The 21,000-nt window shown below is 36.9% G+C and overlaps 2 protein-coding genes across 6 annotated transcripts in view; one reads left to right on the top strand and one right to left on the bottom strand.

The window, feature by feature from the left end:
• Window positions 1–16,196, bottom strand: part of LOC117995436 (N(G),N(G)-dimethylarginine dimethylaminohydrolase 1) — a 408,993-nt gene extending 392,797 nt beyond the window's left edge. Inside the window, exons 1-7 of one of the 5 annotated variants that reach the window (XR_011238430.1) lie at window positions 15,671–16,196; window positions 14,832–14,931; window positions 14,307–14,404; window positions 13,469–13,696; window positions 1,932–12,182; window positions 1,384–1,605; window positions 771–1,001 (exon numbers count right to left, since the gene is read on the bottom strand). Coding sequence is in view for 2 of the 5 variants with exons in the window: in XM_069508724.1 (XP_069364825.1) it covers window positions 12,075–12,182; window positions 13,469–13,696; window positions 14,307–14,404; window positions 14,832–14,931; window positions 15,671–15,934 (798 nt within the window). In the remaining 3 variants the exon portion in view is untranslated. Of the gene's footprint in view, window positions 1–770; window positions 12,183–13,468; window positions 13,697–14,306; window positions 14,405–14,831; window positions 14,932–15,670 lie in introns of those variants that run through there. The other 4 variants (XR_011238431.1, XR_011238429.1, XM_069508724.1 and 1 more) reach the window with 4 other exon arrangements.
• Window positions 16,197–16,491: 295 nt separating this feature from the next.
• On the top strand, window positions 16,492–19,696 carry LOC117995433 (transcription initiation factor TFIID subunit 7-like). Its single transcript, XM_034983454.2, has one exon. It carries the CDS (start codon window positions 16,815–16,817, stop codon window positions 18,024–18,026), a length of 1,212 nt encoding a protein of 403 aa, XP_034839345.1. The 5' UTR covers window positions 16,492–16,814; the 3' UTR covers window positions 18,027–19,696.
• Window positions 19,697–21,000: the final 1,304 nt, after the last annotated feature.

Raw genomic sequence — 21,000 nt, 5'->3', positions numbered from 1 at the left:
AAAATATTTTTATTTGATTTAGTCTACGTTTGACTTAAAAAATAATAGACACATAACACATACATAATATTATGTTATAAATACCTTATATTATAATATATTTCACTGAGACGGCTCATGAAGTAAGGACTTCCTCTATTAATTAAAAAAAATCTACTCGGTTGATAAATCCCGGAGAAATCGGTTTACCTAATATCAAAAATGTTGGTGCCATACACGGAACAGAAAGAACAGTGGAAGTGCAATTCACCAAAATTACTATAGGAACCGCTGTCGCCAAACTCATACAAATATACCGATAGTCATATATTGCACTACAAAGAAACAAATCATTTGATTTGTCGTTTAAGTTTAGTCAAAACTAGCCTACGTCACAGATTTGGAAATAAACCCTGACGCTCTAGAAATAAGATTTATTTTGCTTTAGCGGAAGAACGTATTTACGAGCTATAGTCACACTCACGTCACACTAGATTCAATTGTCCAATTAATTCCGCTACTTGACCATAGATGGCGGTATTCTAAGTAGTAGCAATTATAAACTTAATTACTTTAAACATATGGTTGACATTTGCGTGATCGGTCGATTTTTTTTCCTCCTCAGTTAAGGCTGCACCACGTAGCTCAATGAATTACCTATCGATATCGATAGATACTCGTTATTTTGTTCATTCGCAAAAATAAAATTAAAAAAGGTAATTATAAAATTGAATAAAAGTGCTGGTATGTATGCATGCCTTTTACAAGTATGCACAATAAATACTGCAACGTATGAAAATAGATAAATTTTATTTATTGCCCTTGAAATAAAACATATTTGTTAAGAAACTGGCGTTTCGAAAGTCTTATTTTTAATTTTAATAAATGGTGTATGCGAACATTTATGTATATATTTTTCGACTATTGCCTTCATCAAATCGGTAACGTGATTAGACGCAGGAATCTCCGAATCACTTTGTCTTTTTGAAGAACCTGGAGTGACCACATTTATCATTTTGTGGCTGAAACCAAAATTAAATTTTGAGAATAAATCCGTACTAATATTATAAATGCGAAAGTGTGTCTGTCTGTCTGTCTGTCTGTCTGCTAGCTTTTCACGGCTCAACCGATCAACCGTTTTTGATGAAATTTGGTACAGAGATAGCTTGCATCCCGGGAAAGGACATAGGAAGTTGAAAAGTTCCCACAGGATTTTTAAAAACCTAAATCCACGCGGACGAAGTCGCGGGCATCATCTAGTACCTATATAAAAATGAATAGGAGAAAAATTAATTAGTGTGTTTATGAATTAAATTTGATATTTAGTCAGTCAATCTTCATACAAAAATATAACTAAGAGGTGTGTTGTTTTGTATTATAATATCAAGTATTTTCAATACTTACTGAAAGTAATAAAATAAAACAAGGTTATTTGATTAAAAGACTTAACGATTTTCATTGATGGAAGCGCAGTAGGTTTCGTATATCTATATCCTTTATTTGATATTATAAAATCGACTTCTAAAAAAATGTTCAGAGCATATCATGCTTGATTTGGTTGGCATCCAATTAACTCTAACCGTTGCATCTATCCATTTCTCTTTGATGCTTGCATCTTTGGGAAACCTAAAAATATTTTAAATGAAGGTTAGAGGAACTACTGATGTCTATTTAGTGATCAATGCAACGTCTCACTCATTAATAAATTATAATTATTGCGTTACTATTTATTTATATCCTTGTATCGATATCAATCGATAAATTCAATATTCTACTTGGCCACATCACTATTTGAGTAGCGAACACGGAGCGAAGTACTTTCGGAAGAGAATCAATCCAAAATAAACTTTATCTTAATTGTTTAAGGTTTGATTTTGACTAACCGTTCTATTAAATATTAGTAAATTGAAATAAATTAAGATTTTATAGAAAACAATGAAAATCGTACTTACCGATGATACGAAACACCTCCATTTTTAAGATTTTTTCTCCTACTATCATTTTTACACTCCAAAACGGAACAGTAACATTGCTAGGGCAATATGAATTTGTCGCGAGACTACCAACTCCACGCGATGTTAGAACGCGACTGGGATCAGTTTTACGTAACTACGCTTAATTGTGGCACGCGTGCCACGCCTACTTAGCACTTCCACTGTTTTTTCTGTTCCGTGGTGCCATAAGTGTACATTTGTGTATTACTTCTTATAGAATGATAGCTAGATGTATTATTACTGAAACCTTCCTGAAAGTATGTAAATTACGAAAGTGAAAAAAATATCAAAATCGGTGCAATTAGTCTTTGAGATAACCGCAGCCAGACATACGGGTCGAATACATAACCTCCTTTTTAAAAGTTTCCTTTCCCCCCGCTCTGCAACCCACTCTCTACCCTACGAGTCGTCCCAGTCAAGCAATACACCTATAAACGTTTGGCTTAATTTCTATAAAAACACTAAAATTACTTTTCTATTACACTTACTATATTCCCAAATATAATCCATTTATAAAATAATACAATAGGTAAATGCACGTAAATAGTTCTAAACAATAAATATTATTAATAATACCACCGATTTAAGAAATACTAATTAAATTTCAGTGCGATGTTAATAACGTGATAGCTCTAAGCATTTGTGCTACACATAAAATATATTTAAAATAATGACAATACTGACAGAGTGCGCGCAAACACATCGAATTTGGACGTACGTTTTTGTAAGCACGAATAAACCAACTCAATTTTGTTTCATTAGGATTGCTTTTATTAAAGCGAAACTTCTCACCGCAATTTTGGGATTACCTAAATTAGAAAGATAGGCGTGTCGTATTGTACCCAACGCGTCAGAACATATCGGATTCATACATTTACACTGAAATTCATACTCAAGAGGGACCTACATCTTCATATTCAACGCATTTGCATTAATTAATTAATGCATTGCATAAGGTTGAATATGACCCATATCATCTGAATTGTCATTTATCGCCTAAAGAAGCCCATATCTTGACTTGACTTTTTAGTGTGACTAAAGGTGGGTTAGAGAGACCCACGACACGACACGCCACTCTACTATAATGTGTATTGTGTATATTTCTGTCCGAACACGCAAAAAGTAAAACAACAGATGAAAGTAGATAGCTGAGCATCACTTACAGAGCCCGGCAAACAACTTGAGCATTGACACGATTGGCTGGCGAATGGCGTGTGTACGCGATTGGTTAATCAGTCGGGCGCGAGTGCACTCTATTGGTTAATATGTCGACTTACGCTTCCCGGATTCGTCACTTTTCTCCCACTACGCTAATTCAGGACCAAGTTGTTTGCCGGGCACTATATTGATGTTCATATGAATAAGCGAGACAGGTTATATTTTAAATAAAATCCCAGAAAATCCACATGAAGTTTCGCTTGTCCCACGTCACCCTACGGTTTATTTCGACAATAATTTTAAACGGTTCAGAACTTATAAAACATACGAAATTAAACGTATTTGCGTGTTTATGTTCGATGTGTGTGCGCAGATCGTTACATTTTTCTATTATTATAATTATACGACACTTATTATCCAATACATTATCATAAAATTGACTATGCAGTCCGTAGTAGGGATGTCTTAAAGGAAAAACGAAGTATTTATATAGGTAATACGTATATATATATATATATATATATATATATATATATATATATATATATATATATATATAATAAAACTTAAATTTAGTAAAAAAATACATAAGCCATTTAAGTATGTAGTTGCATTTTAAAATAATTGTAAACTAAGTACCGTATAGTTAAAACTATACAAACAATATAATATGATTTATAATTTAAAATGGTTGACAATGATTATTTAGTTGAAAATTGTAAAAAACAGAGGTATCGACGCTATTAAATAAATTTTAAAACAAGGTCACAGAATTTATTCTATGACATACATACAGACAGACTGGATGAAACTATAAGGTTTCCTTCTTTTACTATTCAACTCTAAACGGATATAGCCTGTGGGTGCCCATTATAATGCATATAAGGTGCGTAAAGCTTTTTCATCGAATGCTTTACAAGAGCACGTCCGCGACAGATTGAGATGGCAATCGGGGTATGAGGCGGGGGGACGTCCTGCACAACCGTACGTCACCCGCGCTCGCCCGCACCGGGTTAGTGTGGGGGATGTACAGGTGTGAGGGGCGTTCCCTCCCCGATTGCCATCTCGACCTATAGCGTATTATACCTACCTACATTATTACGTAGTACGTACATACATATCGAAAATTACGATACATACTAAAAAATTGTAGTCTGAATAATAAATATTAATAATTTTATTATTATTTGGCGGCTTCTAATAACTAAGATTTTTAGGCAAATTGACAGGTGATTAGGTATAACATATTTTGTATTATAAAAGTGGTTTGAGACGATTAAATGACTTTGTAGCTTATATTTTTTTTAATTTAAACTTTTATAAAGCTTTGAATTTTGTTGTAGTTGTACAAGAAATGACATGGTAAGATTCTAGCGAATATTTAAGATTACATGGAGAAGTTGCGGTTATTGTCTAAGTATTCTGGCTATTGTAAAACTGTTCTAGGCAGTGTTCTAGGTATATAATCAGTACCCTTATTATAAATGCGAAAGTGTGTTTGTTTGTTGTTTGTTGGTTTGTCCTTCAATCACGTCACAACGGTGCAACGGATTGACGTGATTTTTTGCATGGGTATAAATAAAGACCTGGAGAGTGACATAGGCTTTATATCCCGGAAAATCAAAGAGTTCACACGGGATTTTTAAAACCTAATTCCACGCGGACGAAGTCGCGGGCATCAGTTAGTTTTTATATAAAGGCAGGTTAAGGTTAAGACCAAGTGTCGATGTAACATGTTTTCTTGCAGATGTCGCTGTCACTGCCAAATCAATGTCAATTTAGTACCTATATAAAACTTGCCGAAATCGAGTTGCTGTGAATGATTGCTAGAGTGCAAACTTCTGCAAGTTGTTTGCGAGTGGACACTTGGCCAAAAACTGAGGTTTATAGAGCGTAGTTTCGATTTTTTTTTTATTCAGATACAAGTTAGCCCTTGACTGCAATCTCACCTGGTGGTAAGTGATGATGCAGTCTAAGATGATAGCGGGCTAACCTGGAAGGGTTATGGCAGTTTTTATTAAACCCATACCCCTTTGGTTTCTACACGGCATCGTACCGGAACGCTAAATTGCTTGGCGGCACGGCTTTGCCGGTAGGGTGGTAACTAGCCACGGCCGAAGCCTCCCACCAGACCAGACCAGAAATTTAGAAATTATAAAATTCCAAACCCCTGCCAGGTCTTGACTTTGGTCATTTAAAACAAGACAAATTTATGTCCTTACGTAAACCTGTCTCGTTTTAGCTATTTCAATTCTCAGCCTACAACCTTGGCATTAAATGTTGTATTAAGTTAAACATTACGAATATTCACGTATTTTTTAAGATATTTTGAGTAATAGATAAAAGTCTTTACAATGACACACTATTAAATAAAAACAAGATGTAATTCCGCCAATTAGTACTTCTTGGTCACAGATTCTAACAATAATATACATTACAATAAAATAACTATTCAATTCAATTCAATTTAATTTCAATTAATTCTATTTTTTAATTCCCAAAAATTCAAGGTCGTTTTTCAAAGGGAGTTCGCCTAACCCAGAATAGGCGACTGTATTCATGCTAATATCACTCAACAAAATGAATGAATGATGAATGAATGAATTTTATGGGAACCAGAAGAATTTTTTCTTCATTTAATTTCACTTTCCCTAATACCTGATCAGTAAAACAGTTTCGTCCCATATAAAAACCGGCCAAGTGCGAGTCAGACTCGCGCACTGAGGGTTCCGTATTACAATCGTATTTTATCGTCATTTTGCATGATAAATCAAAAACTATTATACCTAAAAATAAATAGAAAATTGTTTTAGAATGTACAGGTGAAGACCTTTCATATGATACCCCACTTGATATAGTTATCTCCCTTTGAAAGTTGAAAATACTAATTTTTAGTTCATGACCACAATTTAATTTTTTTTGTGATGTGACCACAAATTCACGGTTTTCAGATTCTTCCCCTAAAGCCAGCTATAAGACCCATCTGCCTGCCAAATTTCATGATTCTAGGTCAACGGAAAGTACCCTGTAGGTTTCTTGACAGACAGACGGACAGACAACAAAGTGATCCTATAAGGGTTCCGTAAGTGATGATCGATGACTTCTTTTTGGGTTAGGACCCCCTTTCAAAATGACCTCGTATTAATCGACATCATCCAATTGGACTAACGTGTAGCGAATTGAAAAAAAACACTTCGAGCATACGCGCTCATAAGGCGCATAAGGCGTCAAAATATCTAATTATATTTAAAATCAATAATACAATAGTACATTAAGAGCAAGAAATTCTCCCCATGTAAATGAGGATTATAAATTTTTATCATTCTTATATTAGATTAAACTATATAATAACTATAGGCTTTACCTGTAAATTTTAAGAGATTTTTATTTATTTTGATATATCATGCAAAAGGTCAAAACAATCCAAATATTCGGTCGGACACTAAGAGCGGTTACGACCTTATCCGATTCGAGTCCATGAAAATACGTTCCGAAGTAATCATAGAACTATTTGTATGGTAGCTTATGTCACATTATAACGTACATATTTTTTATATCCGTATTTTCATGGATTCGGATCGGATAAGTGCGTGATCGCTCTAAGAGCGGTTTAGCACTCATCCGATCCGAATCCATGAAAATACGGATATAAAAAACACGAACCGAATGCAAATATTGCTTACGTACTAATCCGATCTCTGATCCAAATTCAAGCTATTCAGTGTTCATCTTTGACATGTCTACGTCATATGTCCGAATTGAATCCGACGCACATCCGGGATATTCTCACGGATGATGGGGAGACATCGGATGACGGAAATCGGATCTAGTGCGTAAGCTACCATACAAATAGTTCTATGACTACTTCGGAATGTATTTTCACAGGCTCGGATCGGATGAGTGTGTATCCGCCCTAATAGTTCAAATAATAGTCAGTCGCCACTTTATGGTTTCTTTATGCCTATTTAAGCATCATACAATACAGATTTCAATGTATAGAGACAAGGTGGCTAGTTCTTTTGTATACAGTTAGCTAAACCAAACTAAGTCGACAGGTCCAAATCAAATACCAGATTTTACACCAAACAATATAAAAGTGTTAGCAAGTACATTTAGACCTATTATTTTAGTTTAGTCTTAAGTCTAAGAGATTCGATTATGTACAAGAGAATTAGCCACAATGACTAAGTATATCATGCGACAGGTACAAGGATATTATGCGTTTTGTACATATCAGTTATAATATATGACCTAAAGACCTAAACGGTAGACAAGTAGCTATCCACCAAAACGCGTAAAAGACGCATACGGCGCATAAGACGTTCACAGTGCGGATTCGCCAATGAAATTATTATACAAGTGAAAATTCAAACATTATAATGTCTAAAGCGCCAGACAAAGCCCGTCGCTTACGCGTTTCTCCCCAAAGATTTCTAGGATTTGTTTATTATTTAAGTCAGTTAATAACAAATATCATACGAGTAAATTGGACAGTCTAGAACTAATGTTGAGATCTACACAGCGTACTTTAACTTTGCTCAGATTTAAGTCACGGTTGAAACGAGACAGGTTTCTTCTTCACTCGGGGCTGGTTTCCGCACTTAAACGTTTCCGTCTGTTGTGCGTACGAGACAGGTTTATTTAGTGCCCTAAATCTGTCTCGTTTAACGCTGTATTTCTTAAGACAGAGTCAATTTAAGTAAAGTCAAAGGACGCTCTATATTCAAGTCGTTAAGTTGCAAATCCCGATAAAAGCGATTCAATACAATACGGTGTTTGTCAAATCAGTAACTGTTTATCAAACGTCAAAACGCGCTTGGCTGCAAGTGCGAACGGGAGGTCTTTTAAAAATGCAATCTAGATTTGCAACTAGACGACTCATATATCAGGCCAAGGGAATGCATCTATTACACTTTAGTCTCATTAAAAAAACTGTTTTTGTTTCAGTTTGATCGAATAACGGTTCATTATTCCAATAGCATTCTAGAATATACAGTAGAATCCGTTTATTATGACTCCGCCTATATTGACCAACGGCCTATTATGACGTAATTACACAACGAAGTTTGGTTTTCATATAAAATTGTTTGTAACAAAGTCGGATATAATGACATCGCTTACAGTGACACGTCGCTTATTATGACCCATCTATCTTCTATAATATAAAAATGAATCACTGAATGTGTTGCTCATCGCAAATCTCGAGAACAGCTGAACCGATTTCGCTAATTCTTTTTTTATAATATTCCTTGAAGTACGAGGATGGTTTTTACGGAGAGAAAAATTTAATTCAACCTCCCCCTCAATTTTCTAAACTCCACCCCAGCGAAGCCGGGGCGTGTCAGCTAGTTTTTAATAAATTTTGTCCGTTTATAATGACCGACATGATTCTTTACACCTTCAGCAATGTTTGTTGATTCCCAACGACGTTTGGCACGTGGTTTGTTTTTGTTTTTCATCAGTTGACGGTCACGGATTGTTTTTAGTGATGGTGATATCCTATGTAAAAAAAACTGTCATCTCAACGTCGACGCGTCGTAAAGCATTTAAATACAACACACACATGTATTATGTGCAATATTTATTTTTATTTAATATGCTATGCTCTTTTAAAATGAGCATTTACCTTTAAACAAAAATTATTTTCACAAAAATGCTTTGTATGACGTCCGCTTACCAATCCCCTTACGTACGACGTGTTTATCAATTCCCTTTGATGTCATTATAAACGGATTCCACTGTAGATCCAACCTGGCGATGGATTACCACTGACATTGTGAACAGTTTATTGAAGCTAGTTGATTACTGGATACCAGCTAAACACCACCGTATTTTTTATTGGAGTAATACAACGACTCTAGTCTAGTGTTAAAATAAGCTAGAATAATATGAACCGGACATAACAAGCCATGTACAATCTATTTTTCCTTAAAATACTTATCGGCTTATTCCACCTTCCTAAATCCTACGTCCTAAATGGTATAGTAACCGTCAAACTAGGCAACTTTACCATTCAGTGATATTTAGGAAGGTGGAATAAGGCCTTTAAAAGGTAAAGTATCATGTCGAAAAACGCGTAAGGGACGCACTGTCCATGGCGCATAAGACGTACTCAGCACGAAATAATAGCGAACTTAAAACGCGATATGTTTACTTTTTAAATCAGCTAAGAAAAAATAGATAGTACGTCAAAAGTAGTCTAAAATTATATTATAATATAAATTAATAATAAATAATTAATTATACATAAATTCAAATAAAATCAGTCAATAATTTTTAACATTAATTAAAATGAATACAAATTGGAATGAATAAGGTCATGGACTTTAATAACCACAATCGAAATAAAGAAATATTTCCTTATTACGTATCCATTATTCATTTTAAGAATATATGAATGTATAACAGTCATTAATTCGTAAAAAAAGGACGTAATTTAACTTTTGAAACCAAATGATTCAAGTCACAATAAAGAAATTTAATTTTGTTTACAATCTTTAAATAAAATTTTTACTTCGACTGTTTTATTATTTTCTATATAATATTCATTCACCGTTAAATGCATTTGTTGGAACTTAGCGAATGGAAATAATATAAAATCTAAAGGTATATTTTAATCCATTGTCTTTTTCTTTTCATAAGCTTTTAGTGTATATATTTTTAATTCAGCTTGTTTAGGTACGTAAGTGAAGCTAGAGCGGAAAATAAAGAAAATAAATTTTCTTCATGTCGTTCGCAGCTTTACTTATAGCGGATTTGTTGAACACAGTGTAAAGTTAGCCTTTTCGTTATATACTTTCGTGATGCGATGCCAAAGCAAGAAAGCTCGAATAAAGCTGAATTTATGTTATTATTAAACCACCCCACTTTATAAGTGTGCGTTGTACTTAGCCCTTTAAAGGACTGTGTATAAAATATAAAACTTAGAACTAATGATAAAAGCATTAAATAATTGTGCGTTAAACTTAACAACATATTAACATTCTCTAAGTCTGCGACCCAGGTGAGAGCGGGGGCGTCGTGCGGGGCGACCAGCGGGTGCAATGCCGCTCGGCACCCGCACTCGATTAGAACGCGTCTTCCTTTCAATTTCTTGCAAATATTAAGAGTTTGTTCTACACGCTGGCCGCCCCGCAGAACGCACCCGTTCCCACATGAGCCAAAGGCTAAGACATAACATACGCATTTTCTTTAATATAATGTCACAGAAAATAGATCTTTATTTTGTGCGAAATGGAGCTTTTTTTGACGCCAGAGTGCGACATAGAGACAAACACGCGTGATTCGATCAATAATGGTATAATGTAGCAATAATAATCGTTGGCGTTTCGTTGGCATTCCTACAGCACGAAATTATCTCGTTTTAAAGTAGTACCGCATGCAGCTTATAGGGCCGCTAAATTAATGTTTACATTTGTCATAGCATGCTGCCTTGTCGCATTTTGTTGATCCGACGAAAAATTTATTTACAAGTAAAAACAATTAACTTTAATCATTATTCAAATAACAATTTTATTAATATATCGCAGTTTTGCCTGAAGTCAAATAAATAAATAAATAACAATGGTACACACACAAAAAGAATATGTACATATTACCCAGTATCGCATCACGATAGCGAAGTACAGTTGGCTTCAGAAAAAAAGAGATCTAGAGGACTCGACTCGTAGGTTGGTAGCTAGCCACGGCCGAAGCATCCCACCATACATAATGTTTCAGCAACTAAATCAATCTCCTTTGGTTTCTCTCACTGGTTTTTAGGGTTCCGTGCCTCAAAATGAAAAAAAGAACCCTTATAAGTTCACTTTGCTGTCTGTCTGTGTGTCTGCCAATATAGTATACCTATAAGGTACTTCCCATAGACCTAGTATAATGAAATTTAGCAGATAGGAAAGTCTTACAGCACAAGTAAAGGAAAAAATCCGAAAACCGTTAATTTGTGGTTACATCATTAAAATTTTTAAAATTGTTCGCGAAAAAATTAATTTACTAAATTACATCTAGATGGCGCAGTCCGTCACTAACTTGCTGTGATCTACATAAAAGTGTTAGGTATACCTTGTACGACGGTACGGAACCCTTCGTGTGCGAGTCCGACTCGCACTTGACCGATTTTTTTAATGTAACACTTGTAAGAGTTCCGATAAAAGAAACAGCAAAGAAACCAGAAACTGAAATTATGTAAACCTACCTTTTTTTTATTCAGACTTAAGTTAGCCCTTGACTGCAATCGCACCTGGTGGTAAGTGATGATGCAGTCTAAACGTAAGCGGGCTAACCTGGAAGGGACATGGCAGTTTTCCCTGCAATTGTCATAGCGTGTAGCATAGCATTGGTTACTTACTTCATGTTATTTATGTTACTTTCGTTTCTTATTCTGGCGTGATTTGGCATGGAAATTGGAATGGAATGTACAGCCATTACAGTACGCGGCAGAAAATAATGTACATCGGCTGACATTTCTGCTTTGCAGAGCGTTGTCTTTGTCACTCATACCTATATGAAGTTTTGTCGGTCTCAACGACGGAGACAATGCTGTACAAATCTGCTATATCTTTCTAAAGGTCGATGTACATTATTTTCTACCACGTACTGTACTGTTTTTTGGAACCATCTAACAGTTCCAAGATCACAAACCAGATCTGATTCCAATTTTCGTTTATTTCAGGACTGGTACCTGGTCTAGAGCTCTTTTTTGGTGACGCCAAGTATATAACATGATTGTAGTCATTGAGTGCCATATTGTTAGGCCGCAAATTACACCTGTAAGTTTTACTCAGGTAAGTACTCGTAGCTTAAGTAATTAATTGATAACAAATTTACTAAGGTAAATGTACTTATAAGAGTGCTTACATTAGTAAATTTATCGTAAGTTAAGCTACTTGTGTGAGTAAAATTTACCGTTGTATACACGGCATTATACCAGTAGGTCGGTAGGTCAGTTTAGGCTTTCCTCACCAGTAGGCAGCACGCAGTGAGGCCAGTGGAGACGCGGGCTAGTGCTGTGAAGCAGATGGACCGACGAGCAAAGTCTATCTTCTCACAGAACACCTGCAATAGGGAAATGTGCCTGGTTTAAATTGGGTCCGCAAAAATGTTTTTAAAATGCGCTTGACTGGAATCAGACCTACTGGCAAGTGATGATGCAACCTCAGATGGGAGCGCGCTTGCCTTCCCTCTAGACTTGAAGGTACACATATTAAAATTGGAGGGGAAAACTAATACTGGAAGGGCGTTCCATGTACATTTCTCTCACTTACTCAGAAATTACATTTGTTATTTTAAAAAAAGTAATCTGGTACTTTTCTGTCCAAACACCAGCTATTTCCATTAGAAACTGTTGGACAGTTTCATACTGGTAAAGAGATTCTTTAAATGCACACAACATGAATTTGGAGTTTTTAGGTACACTTGATATTTATTAATGTAATCAAAGAGGTTATGAAGGCTGTTTTCTTTTTCAAACTGGAGGCTAATTTTAGTCCCGGAATATCAAAGAGCACGGGCCGGGTTTTACCAAACCTAAATTGACGTGGACGAAATCGTGGGCATCATCTATTTTGTACAGACATAGTTTGCATCTGGGATACAGATATCGGCTATTGTTAAAAATCAATAGACAATAGAAAAAAAGTTAGTATAGGGCCTTCTTTGTTATAATATAATCCCATCCCATTCAAAAAAACATTCGAAATTCAATTCGGTATCATAGCTTCATTTGTGATTGGTCAATTAGCAACCGAAGATATCAACTAGCAAACGCGCGACGGCACGCGCCACTCTGGCTCCGCCCACTTTCTTTGCAAGTTGTTACTTGTTGCAAATATGAATCCGCATCCGTAAAAGCTCCGCATTAATTGTTGCGGATACGGATGCAGATGCTGATGTCTGAATCAATGCTAAATTGTTCCGCATTGGCAGATGTCCGTAAGACCCCTGGCATAGACCTTCCATTCTAATATTGCAACTGTTGAACACTGTGCTGCTGTAATAACATTTGTTCAAGTTTTTAGAAATGGAGAAGGCAACCCACTGTAATACAGTGTTTACTAGTGCAGGGGGTGCATACGTCTACTAGACCTAGGTCTACTTAATTATTACTTGTTTTTTATCTGTATTATAAGTTTTTTTTTTTGTGTTCCTTATATGTAATTTAATATGTAATAATATCCAATAAATTTAATTTAACTGTGCTGCTGCATCTGGCGGCCACAGGATTTGAGAAGGAAGTGTGAAGTGGAGGCAAACAATAGATCGGAGACGGTCGCAGTGATTCAGGGATAGCAAGGACCTGTATAGCCCCAAAGAAGAAGAAGAACTGTTGAACAACGGCTCACCTTGAAAGACTGCGGTATCTCCTCGATGGCGCGGTGTATGAGCGTGCCGTTCACGTACAGACAGTTGGCAGCGCCGTTCTCGGGCACAGTGAGGGTCTGGTAAGTGAAGCTGGCGCCGCTCTCGATCCGTCGCAGCATCTCCTTGGCCTCCTTGCTGGCCGACACGCAGAGCACGTCTGGCCCGGCCACGCTTATATAGCGCTTCAAGTGCCTCACTCCTTTGGCGACCTGGAACAAATCTAAATATATAAAAGGAAAAGGTGACTGACTGACTGATCTGTCAACGCACAGCTCAAACTACTGAACGGATCGGGCTAAAATTTGGCATGCAGATAGCTATTATGACGTAGGCATCCGCTAAGAAAGGATTTTTGAAAATTCTACCCCTAAGGGGGTGAAATAGGGGGTTTGAAATTTGTATAGTCCACGCGGACGAAGTCGCGAGCATAAGCTAGTCACACTAATATAATAAAGGCGAAAATTTGTACGTGTGTATAAGGGAAAGAGTCCGTACGATTACGTTTTTAAAATCCTATGAGAACTCTTTTTTTTTAAATTGGTAATTTTAAAAAAAAGATGGAGAATGTTTAACAAATCCAATTTAGACATAGGCCACAGCTTAAGCCGCTGGAGTTAGAAACTTAAAATTTGGATAGTACGGTTCATTTATGACAAAACCACTCACTAAGAAAGGGTTTTATGAAATACCCCCCAATAGGCTTAATTTGGGGATGAAAGTTTGTAAGAAAGTCCATTATTTTCCAAATTATATCCATAAAAATTAGTGTTTGGATACACTCTCATCATCGGCTGGGAAGGCAATTCGGCACAATCTTACCTTAATAGGTGTGCAAGGAAACTCAGGGAAGGTCTCTGCAACAGCACTGGCGCCTGCTTCGTTGGTCGTCTCAGAAATGCCCACGAAGAATTCCCGGCCTGGAACCATAAGGTAATATTCTACAGTCCTTAGCTTTTTAATCCTTTTATAATTTTTTATTCCGAAAAATTTCTTAGTGTTTGCCATTGCAGAAATTCAAACTCTGTGTATTGTCTCTGATGAATTTCTAAATGACACTGTAGCATGGAATCGGTTTTGCATTCAGTAGCCCACAATTATAACTTTTTTCTTTAAAGAGCAACCGCTGAATTTCTTGCCGGCTCTTCTCAATAGAATCTGCTTTTCGAACCAGCGGAAGAGTCTTGATATATCATAAGTGGCACATGCTGTCCTACATCAAATGAATAAATTCAATTCATTTCATTAGTTTACAAGTCACAACTACAGAACCTAGCAGATTCATCATCATGATCACCGGCTCACTACTGAGCATGGGACTCTTCTCAGAATCCATGGGACTCTTACCAGTGAACAGCACGTCTGAGCCAGCGAGCTTCGCTTCAGGATCATTCACTTCTATGATTGTTTGGCCGAGGTCCTTAAACACTTTTTTGAGGGCTACCATCTACAACAAAGACAGTAAAGTTCAAAAATTGTGTAATATTTTTGAAGGTTGTGAGTTATTGTGTGATAATTGGCAAGAGGTGACCTCTTGCCAATTATCACACAATTGAAAGGGGGTTCTTGAAACACTGGGTTTAAAACTTTAATTTTTGCAGAGCTAGCGAAACACATTCACACTTTGCCCTTGTGTAGTGCCTATGAATATATATGCCCACTATAGTCGACGCATTTTAAACTGAGTCGTCGAGTTATCTGTCCGTTTCGCTCGCACAGGCTCCAACTGGGAGATGATTTGCTCTGCGGTTGGTGTTGACACTGCTGGAACACACTCACGTCGTAACGTACGTTAAAGATGTTCGAACGCTGAATATACTGAGCTTGAATGACCTAATTTCCTCAGAATTACCATTTGACCTGTAATTAACCTGTGTTTGTTTCAATTAATTGTCTGAGCATCTAACTCAATGAAACAACAGCAAGGCGAGATTTTAGCTGTTTAGGAAGGGAATTACAGAAGGCCAAGTTAGTATTGAATCTTGCAATCTTGCAATTGAATTGAATGGAATTGATCTTTTTGAACTCGCTATGCAAAGCATGTTCTTTGCAGTATGAGGGAGCAATACGAGATAATATTGGTAACCGATCATAGTGTAGTACATGTAGTTCTTCTAATTCTACGTGGACGAGGTCGCGGGCATCAGCTAGTAAGGTAATAAAGGTAAGCTAGATCTTGTACTTACAATGATTTCTTCCGTAGCTGATATCGGGTGCGGGATCAGAACGATGCCGTGGCACACGATAGCCAAGTCCTCGAACACGATGTTCTCAGGGAAAAATGCGTCCGTCTCAATCTCTATCAGTTCCAGATTCAGTTCCCGGAGCAGCCTCAAATAGTTATCGTACTGCCTCCGAGCATCGTTCAAGTCAGCTTTATCCGTGATGCGAAGCTCTGGTACCATCTTACCCACCACCGCGTGTGAATACTCATGCATTTTAAAATCCATTTTTCAATACCAACCACCGACCAGAAATAAAAGACACCAACGCCCGAATATAAACACTGTTCTGGAGATGTACTTGTCCACGTCCACACCGGTCCGACGGATTATAATATATTGATAGTTTCGTCAACGTATCCGAAAACACAATTGTATTTAATATTTGTATGATATTATTAGCAAATAGTATATACAAATTAATAAATTCTAATTATTTTTATCATGAAATACGTTGATTCTTCACTCCTTCTGTTTTTGACCACCGACATATTACAAAGTACTCTGTGCCACCGACCACAGAGTACATTGAATATATGCCACCGACCAAATAAAAGTTTTTGACGTCTACCGACGAATACTATCCCTATAATCTGACAGACTGTCATGTCCACAGATCACTATATAGTTACTAGGTCATGTCAAAAGTACATATTAAAAGCCCGAAATTCATCCAAGCCGAATACACCATTCAAAACCAACCATATCATAACCAAAGGCACCTTGGATGAATCAACCAAAGTTGGATTTCAGCAGATTTCAGTCTACACCCTAGAATAATAAATCACGGTGGTGTACCTCTTAGTCTCTAGGTTCTTATTTTATTTGAGTAATTATTTACTAGTTTTATATTATTCATCCAAGGTAGGGTAATTGGTAACGGTCATGGTAATGGTATCTGACATTAGCTAATGTCAAAACGTTTTTATAAAATTCGACTGATCGTACTTTTAACATATTGAAAATATGTGAATAAGTTAAATTTTACGCGTTATACCTAATAATTGTAAATCAAGAGAAACAAAATCCGTTATCGTAATAACATTCACTCGATAACTGTAAAAAGCCACTCGAAATTGCAGTTCTGTTCACCAACAGCGATTCCAAGATGAATAAAGATAAGCGAGAACCCGAATATCCTGCAGAGTTGGAGTCACAGTTCGTACTTCGCTTGCCAGAGGAGCCTGCTAAAGTACTCAGGAACCTTCTGAAGTCCGGCGATAGCTTGAAGAACCGTCTAACGATTCAAATAGAGAATGACATGAGGAATGGCGAGGTGCGGTTGGACCACTGGTTGATGCATGCGAAGATCATTGATCTACCTACCATCGTCGAGTCCCTGAAGACCATAGACAACAAGAGCTTCTATAAGACTGCAGACATCTGCCAAATGATGATCTGCAAAAATGAGCCGGACCAGACGCCATCGGAGGAGGAGGCTCCCAAGCATAAGAAGAAAGACCCTTACAAGGTCGACAAAAAGTTCCTATGGCCGCATGGTATCACTCCACCGACTAAGAATGTTAGAAAACGCCGCTTCAGGAAAACTTTAAAGAAAAAGTACGTGGAGGCCCCTGAAATAGAGAAGGAGGTAAAGAGATTGCTGCGCGCCGACAATGAGGCTTGTCAGTTGCAGTGGGAAGTGATCAAGGAAGAAGATGAGCCGCACGCAAAATCGGAAGCCATGCAGACAGCTCCGACCAAACCTGAGAAGAAAACTAAGGCTGAGCGCGGCAACAAAAAGGAGAGAGATTCTAAACCTGATGTATCAAACCGAGACTCCTCATCCAATGTTGTTGACATATTTGGTGGTGCGGTGAGCGACAGTGATGTTGAGGAAGATCCTATGGCACGTGAGATGGAAGGGAGCCACATGTCGCCTTACGACAGCCGTCTGTCAGACACCAGCTCCATGATCGGAATGAGTGACATACACAAGCGAGATACTTATCCTATACAGTTTGAATCTCAGATGTTTCATGCTCAGCCAACACCTAAGAAGAAATCTAACAAACGGCGCTCTTCAACTGTCACTTCAACTGTGACTCGAAGTGGAGGTTTGTCATCAGAAGAAGATGTGGACTATCTGTCTCGCGACATGTCCAAGGATAACATGTCTCTGAGGATCGAACAACTGCGGACAGAGTTGGAAGAACTCAAACAACGGCGGCAAAGAACGCAGCATGAAATTGCGGGAATGGAGAATGTAGCTCTGCGGCAGCGCTTCCAAGACATCTTGCACACCCTGAACCAAGACGTCATGTACAAAGAGATGGAGTACCAAGGCCTCATCACGTTGCAGAATTCTGAAGATATTTGAGGAACGTATTTCATGTAAATAGTGAAGCTCTTCATTATGCTTCTCTATTTATATGTGCAAGAAAAACTGAGGTTCTCTAAACTGGACTTTATTCTATAGTTTGCGCTTAAGTACGATACAAACTTAAATGCGTCTGCGTGAAGTTAGCTTTGCGATCTTGCGCATGGTAGACTCTAGAACTAAATCACTTAACGGGCGACGGTAGGTTCCACCTCAGCATAAGCAAGCTTAAACAAAGTAACTTCTCAACTCAACTGTACAAACAAACAAGACACGTATAGCGAGAGAGAGATGCATCAAAGAACTGGCGGGAATGTAGGAGCGTGACGTGCGCTATTACCCTCCCCGCTACCTCGGGTGACTTTGGACACCCAAAATGTGTGTTCTGCGCAATGTCGTGCGCAAACTTCAGGCACGCATTTACGTTTGAATCGTACTGTAAGTATATTAATAATTTTAATAATATAATATAAGTATATTAATATAGAAAAATTATAAGAATCATGTTTAAAAATTAATATTGTATTCAGTCTAGGGTAAGTTTTTAAGTTATGTGTTGAAAGTTTAATGGAATTCTAAAACCTTTAATTTAGAATTAGTAAACTGATAAGCATCATCCTTTTTTTTTGCTAAAGTAAGTAAGTAAATAAGATTTTTACATTAATTATTATTAGGTATATTATGTATAAAGTATATACTTAATAATGTACCTAATACAATGGTAAATCAATCATGATTTATAATAGAACCATTGTAGATTTTTATATTATATAAGTAAAAAAGTATGTTTAGATAAAATTTAAGACTTAAAACATAAAAGATTTCTATTCCTTATATAGTTAAAATTAGAGGTTATATTTTTTATATTTAGATAATTATTTAATATTTTCCAGAGTTACATTAAAATTGTACTACAGTACACAAAACAAGTAGTCCAGTCTGAAGTTGGAACATGGCAGTTTGCACGTGTCATAGACTACAGACAAAACACGCAGGCCCCACTGAGATCTGTTTTTATCTGAATATTAGGCTATGAAATTATATAATGTGCAGTCATACACCTAATATTCTTATATAGTACAGTGGAAACTCGATTAACCGGACTAATTGTTGTCGTTAGGGATTCGGATAATCGAAAATCCGGATAATCGAATGTATGAAGAAAAGAGGGTTTTGTGCATATTATTGTGGGGATAAATTGCGGGTTATGTAGTTCACTATAATAGTATTTTCAAGTAAGATAACTATACCAAGTGGGATATCAAATGAATAGGTTTTGCCTGTATATTCTAAAACAGATTTTTATGCATAATTGTTTTTGATTTATCGTACAAAATGGCGGAAAAAATACCCGAGTCTGCGCGAGTCTGACTCGCACTTGGCCGAATAGTTTTCGGTTGGTAGTCCGGATAGTCGCGAATCCGTATAACCGAGGGCCGGATGATCGAGTTTCTACTGTATTTGTTTCGGCGCATTATAATTGATGTTAGCTTAATATAGCAGGTAGTTGATTACATTTTCGAGTAAGATATCAGATATTTAGTGTCAATGTTTAGAGTAAGTACTTTTGTCCACTTATTATGCGAGTAATTCCATTATTATGGGTCTAAAAGCTAAGGTCTTGCAAAAAATAATATTGTTTTCCTTTATTATAAAAATAAAGTAGCTACAGTAAAAAAACCTACTTTATATTCCTCTCTTACAATTACCTTGGCCATATGATTCAACTAGCTTATGCTCGCGACTTCGTCCGCGTGGACGGTAGGTACCAATCCATACTAATATTTTAAATGCGAAAGTGTGTCTGTCTGTCTGCTTGTCTTTCACGGCCCATCCGTTAAACCGATTTTGACATAATTTAGTACAAAGATAGCTTGCGTCACGGGGAAGGACATAGGCTTTTATCCCGGAAAATCAAAGTCCACGCGGACGAAGTCGCGGGCATCATCGAGTATTATATAGATAGCAGGGTGAATTTCTCTAGTCTGTAGGGAAAACGGATGCTGGAAAGGAATTCCATATTGCAGTAGTGCGTATTAGAAACGAGGAAAAAGAAAGAAAATGCATTTATTTGTGGTTGATGTCACAGATAGAAACAAAGTACAAATGTAACATTTTCATCTGTGACACCACCCCAAATGGGTGTACAGCTCAGCATAATGTCTTGCATCATATGCGTTAACACACATAAGATGCAGGACTCAGATTTTCAACTGTGACCCGAGAGGAAACGAAATTAATTTAAACAGAGACTACTTCCTTTAAAATAAATAAATAATATCTTTATTTGCAAAAAGATTTGGCACATAAGAAATGACTCAATGGAATATTCAAATGGCCGAAAGAGTGTCGCAAGCATCAAACGGATAAAACATCTGCAAATAAAACATCTGACTGACGCAAGAGTTCACTGGACGTTTTTTAAGTAGGCCACTTGGAGTCAATGTAGCGTTGTAGACGGGGCATTGACCCGAATTTTGCATGCTATACAATGCGAGTTTGAAAATTACTAAATCACAAAATGGGGCAAATGGTTATTGGTATCGGATTGTGTTTAGGTAGTATAACAATAACGCTAAGTTTTTGCTAGCGATACCCTAGGTATATAAAAGGAAAAGGTGACTGACTGATCTATCAACGCACAGCAGAAACTAATTACTGGACTGGTCTCCGTTCCAAAAATTATAGGAACAATTAAATCCATAGGGGGTAATCATTCATCCAAGATTAAATCCATAGAGATAGTATATAATTGAGACTAGCGAGATTTCCACATTTTTATATTTATTTAGCTTCAGAACTTTAGCGCAATATTAAAGCATACAACGCCATCTATCATGCACAAGAGTGGCGAATGGCGATTGTGATAATTGGCATGAACTTTTTATAGTAAAGCCATTATATTATTACGAACTAGCTTATGCCCGCGACTTCGTCCGCATGGACTACACTTTCAGACCCGTATTTCACCCTT

This window comes from Maniola hyperantus, chromosome Z (genome assembly GCF_902806685.2).
Source record: "Maniola hyperantus chromosome Z, iAphHyp1.2, whole genome shotgun sequence".
NCBI lineage: Eukaryota > Metazoa > Arthropoda > Insecta > Lepidoptera > Nymphalidae > Maniola > Maniola hyperantus.
The sequence above is the reverse complement of the archived record's forward strand: the minus strand, read 5'-3'. Positions and strand labels throughout refer to the sequence as shown.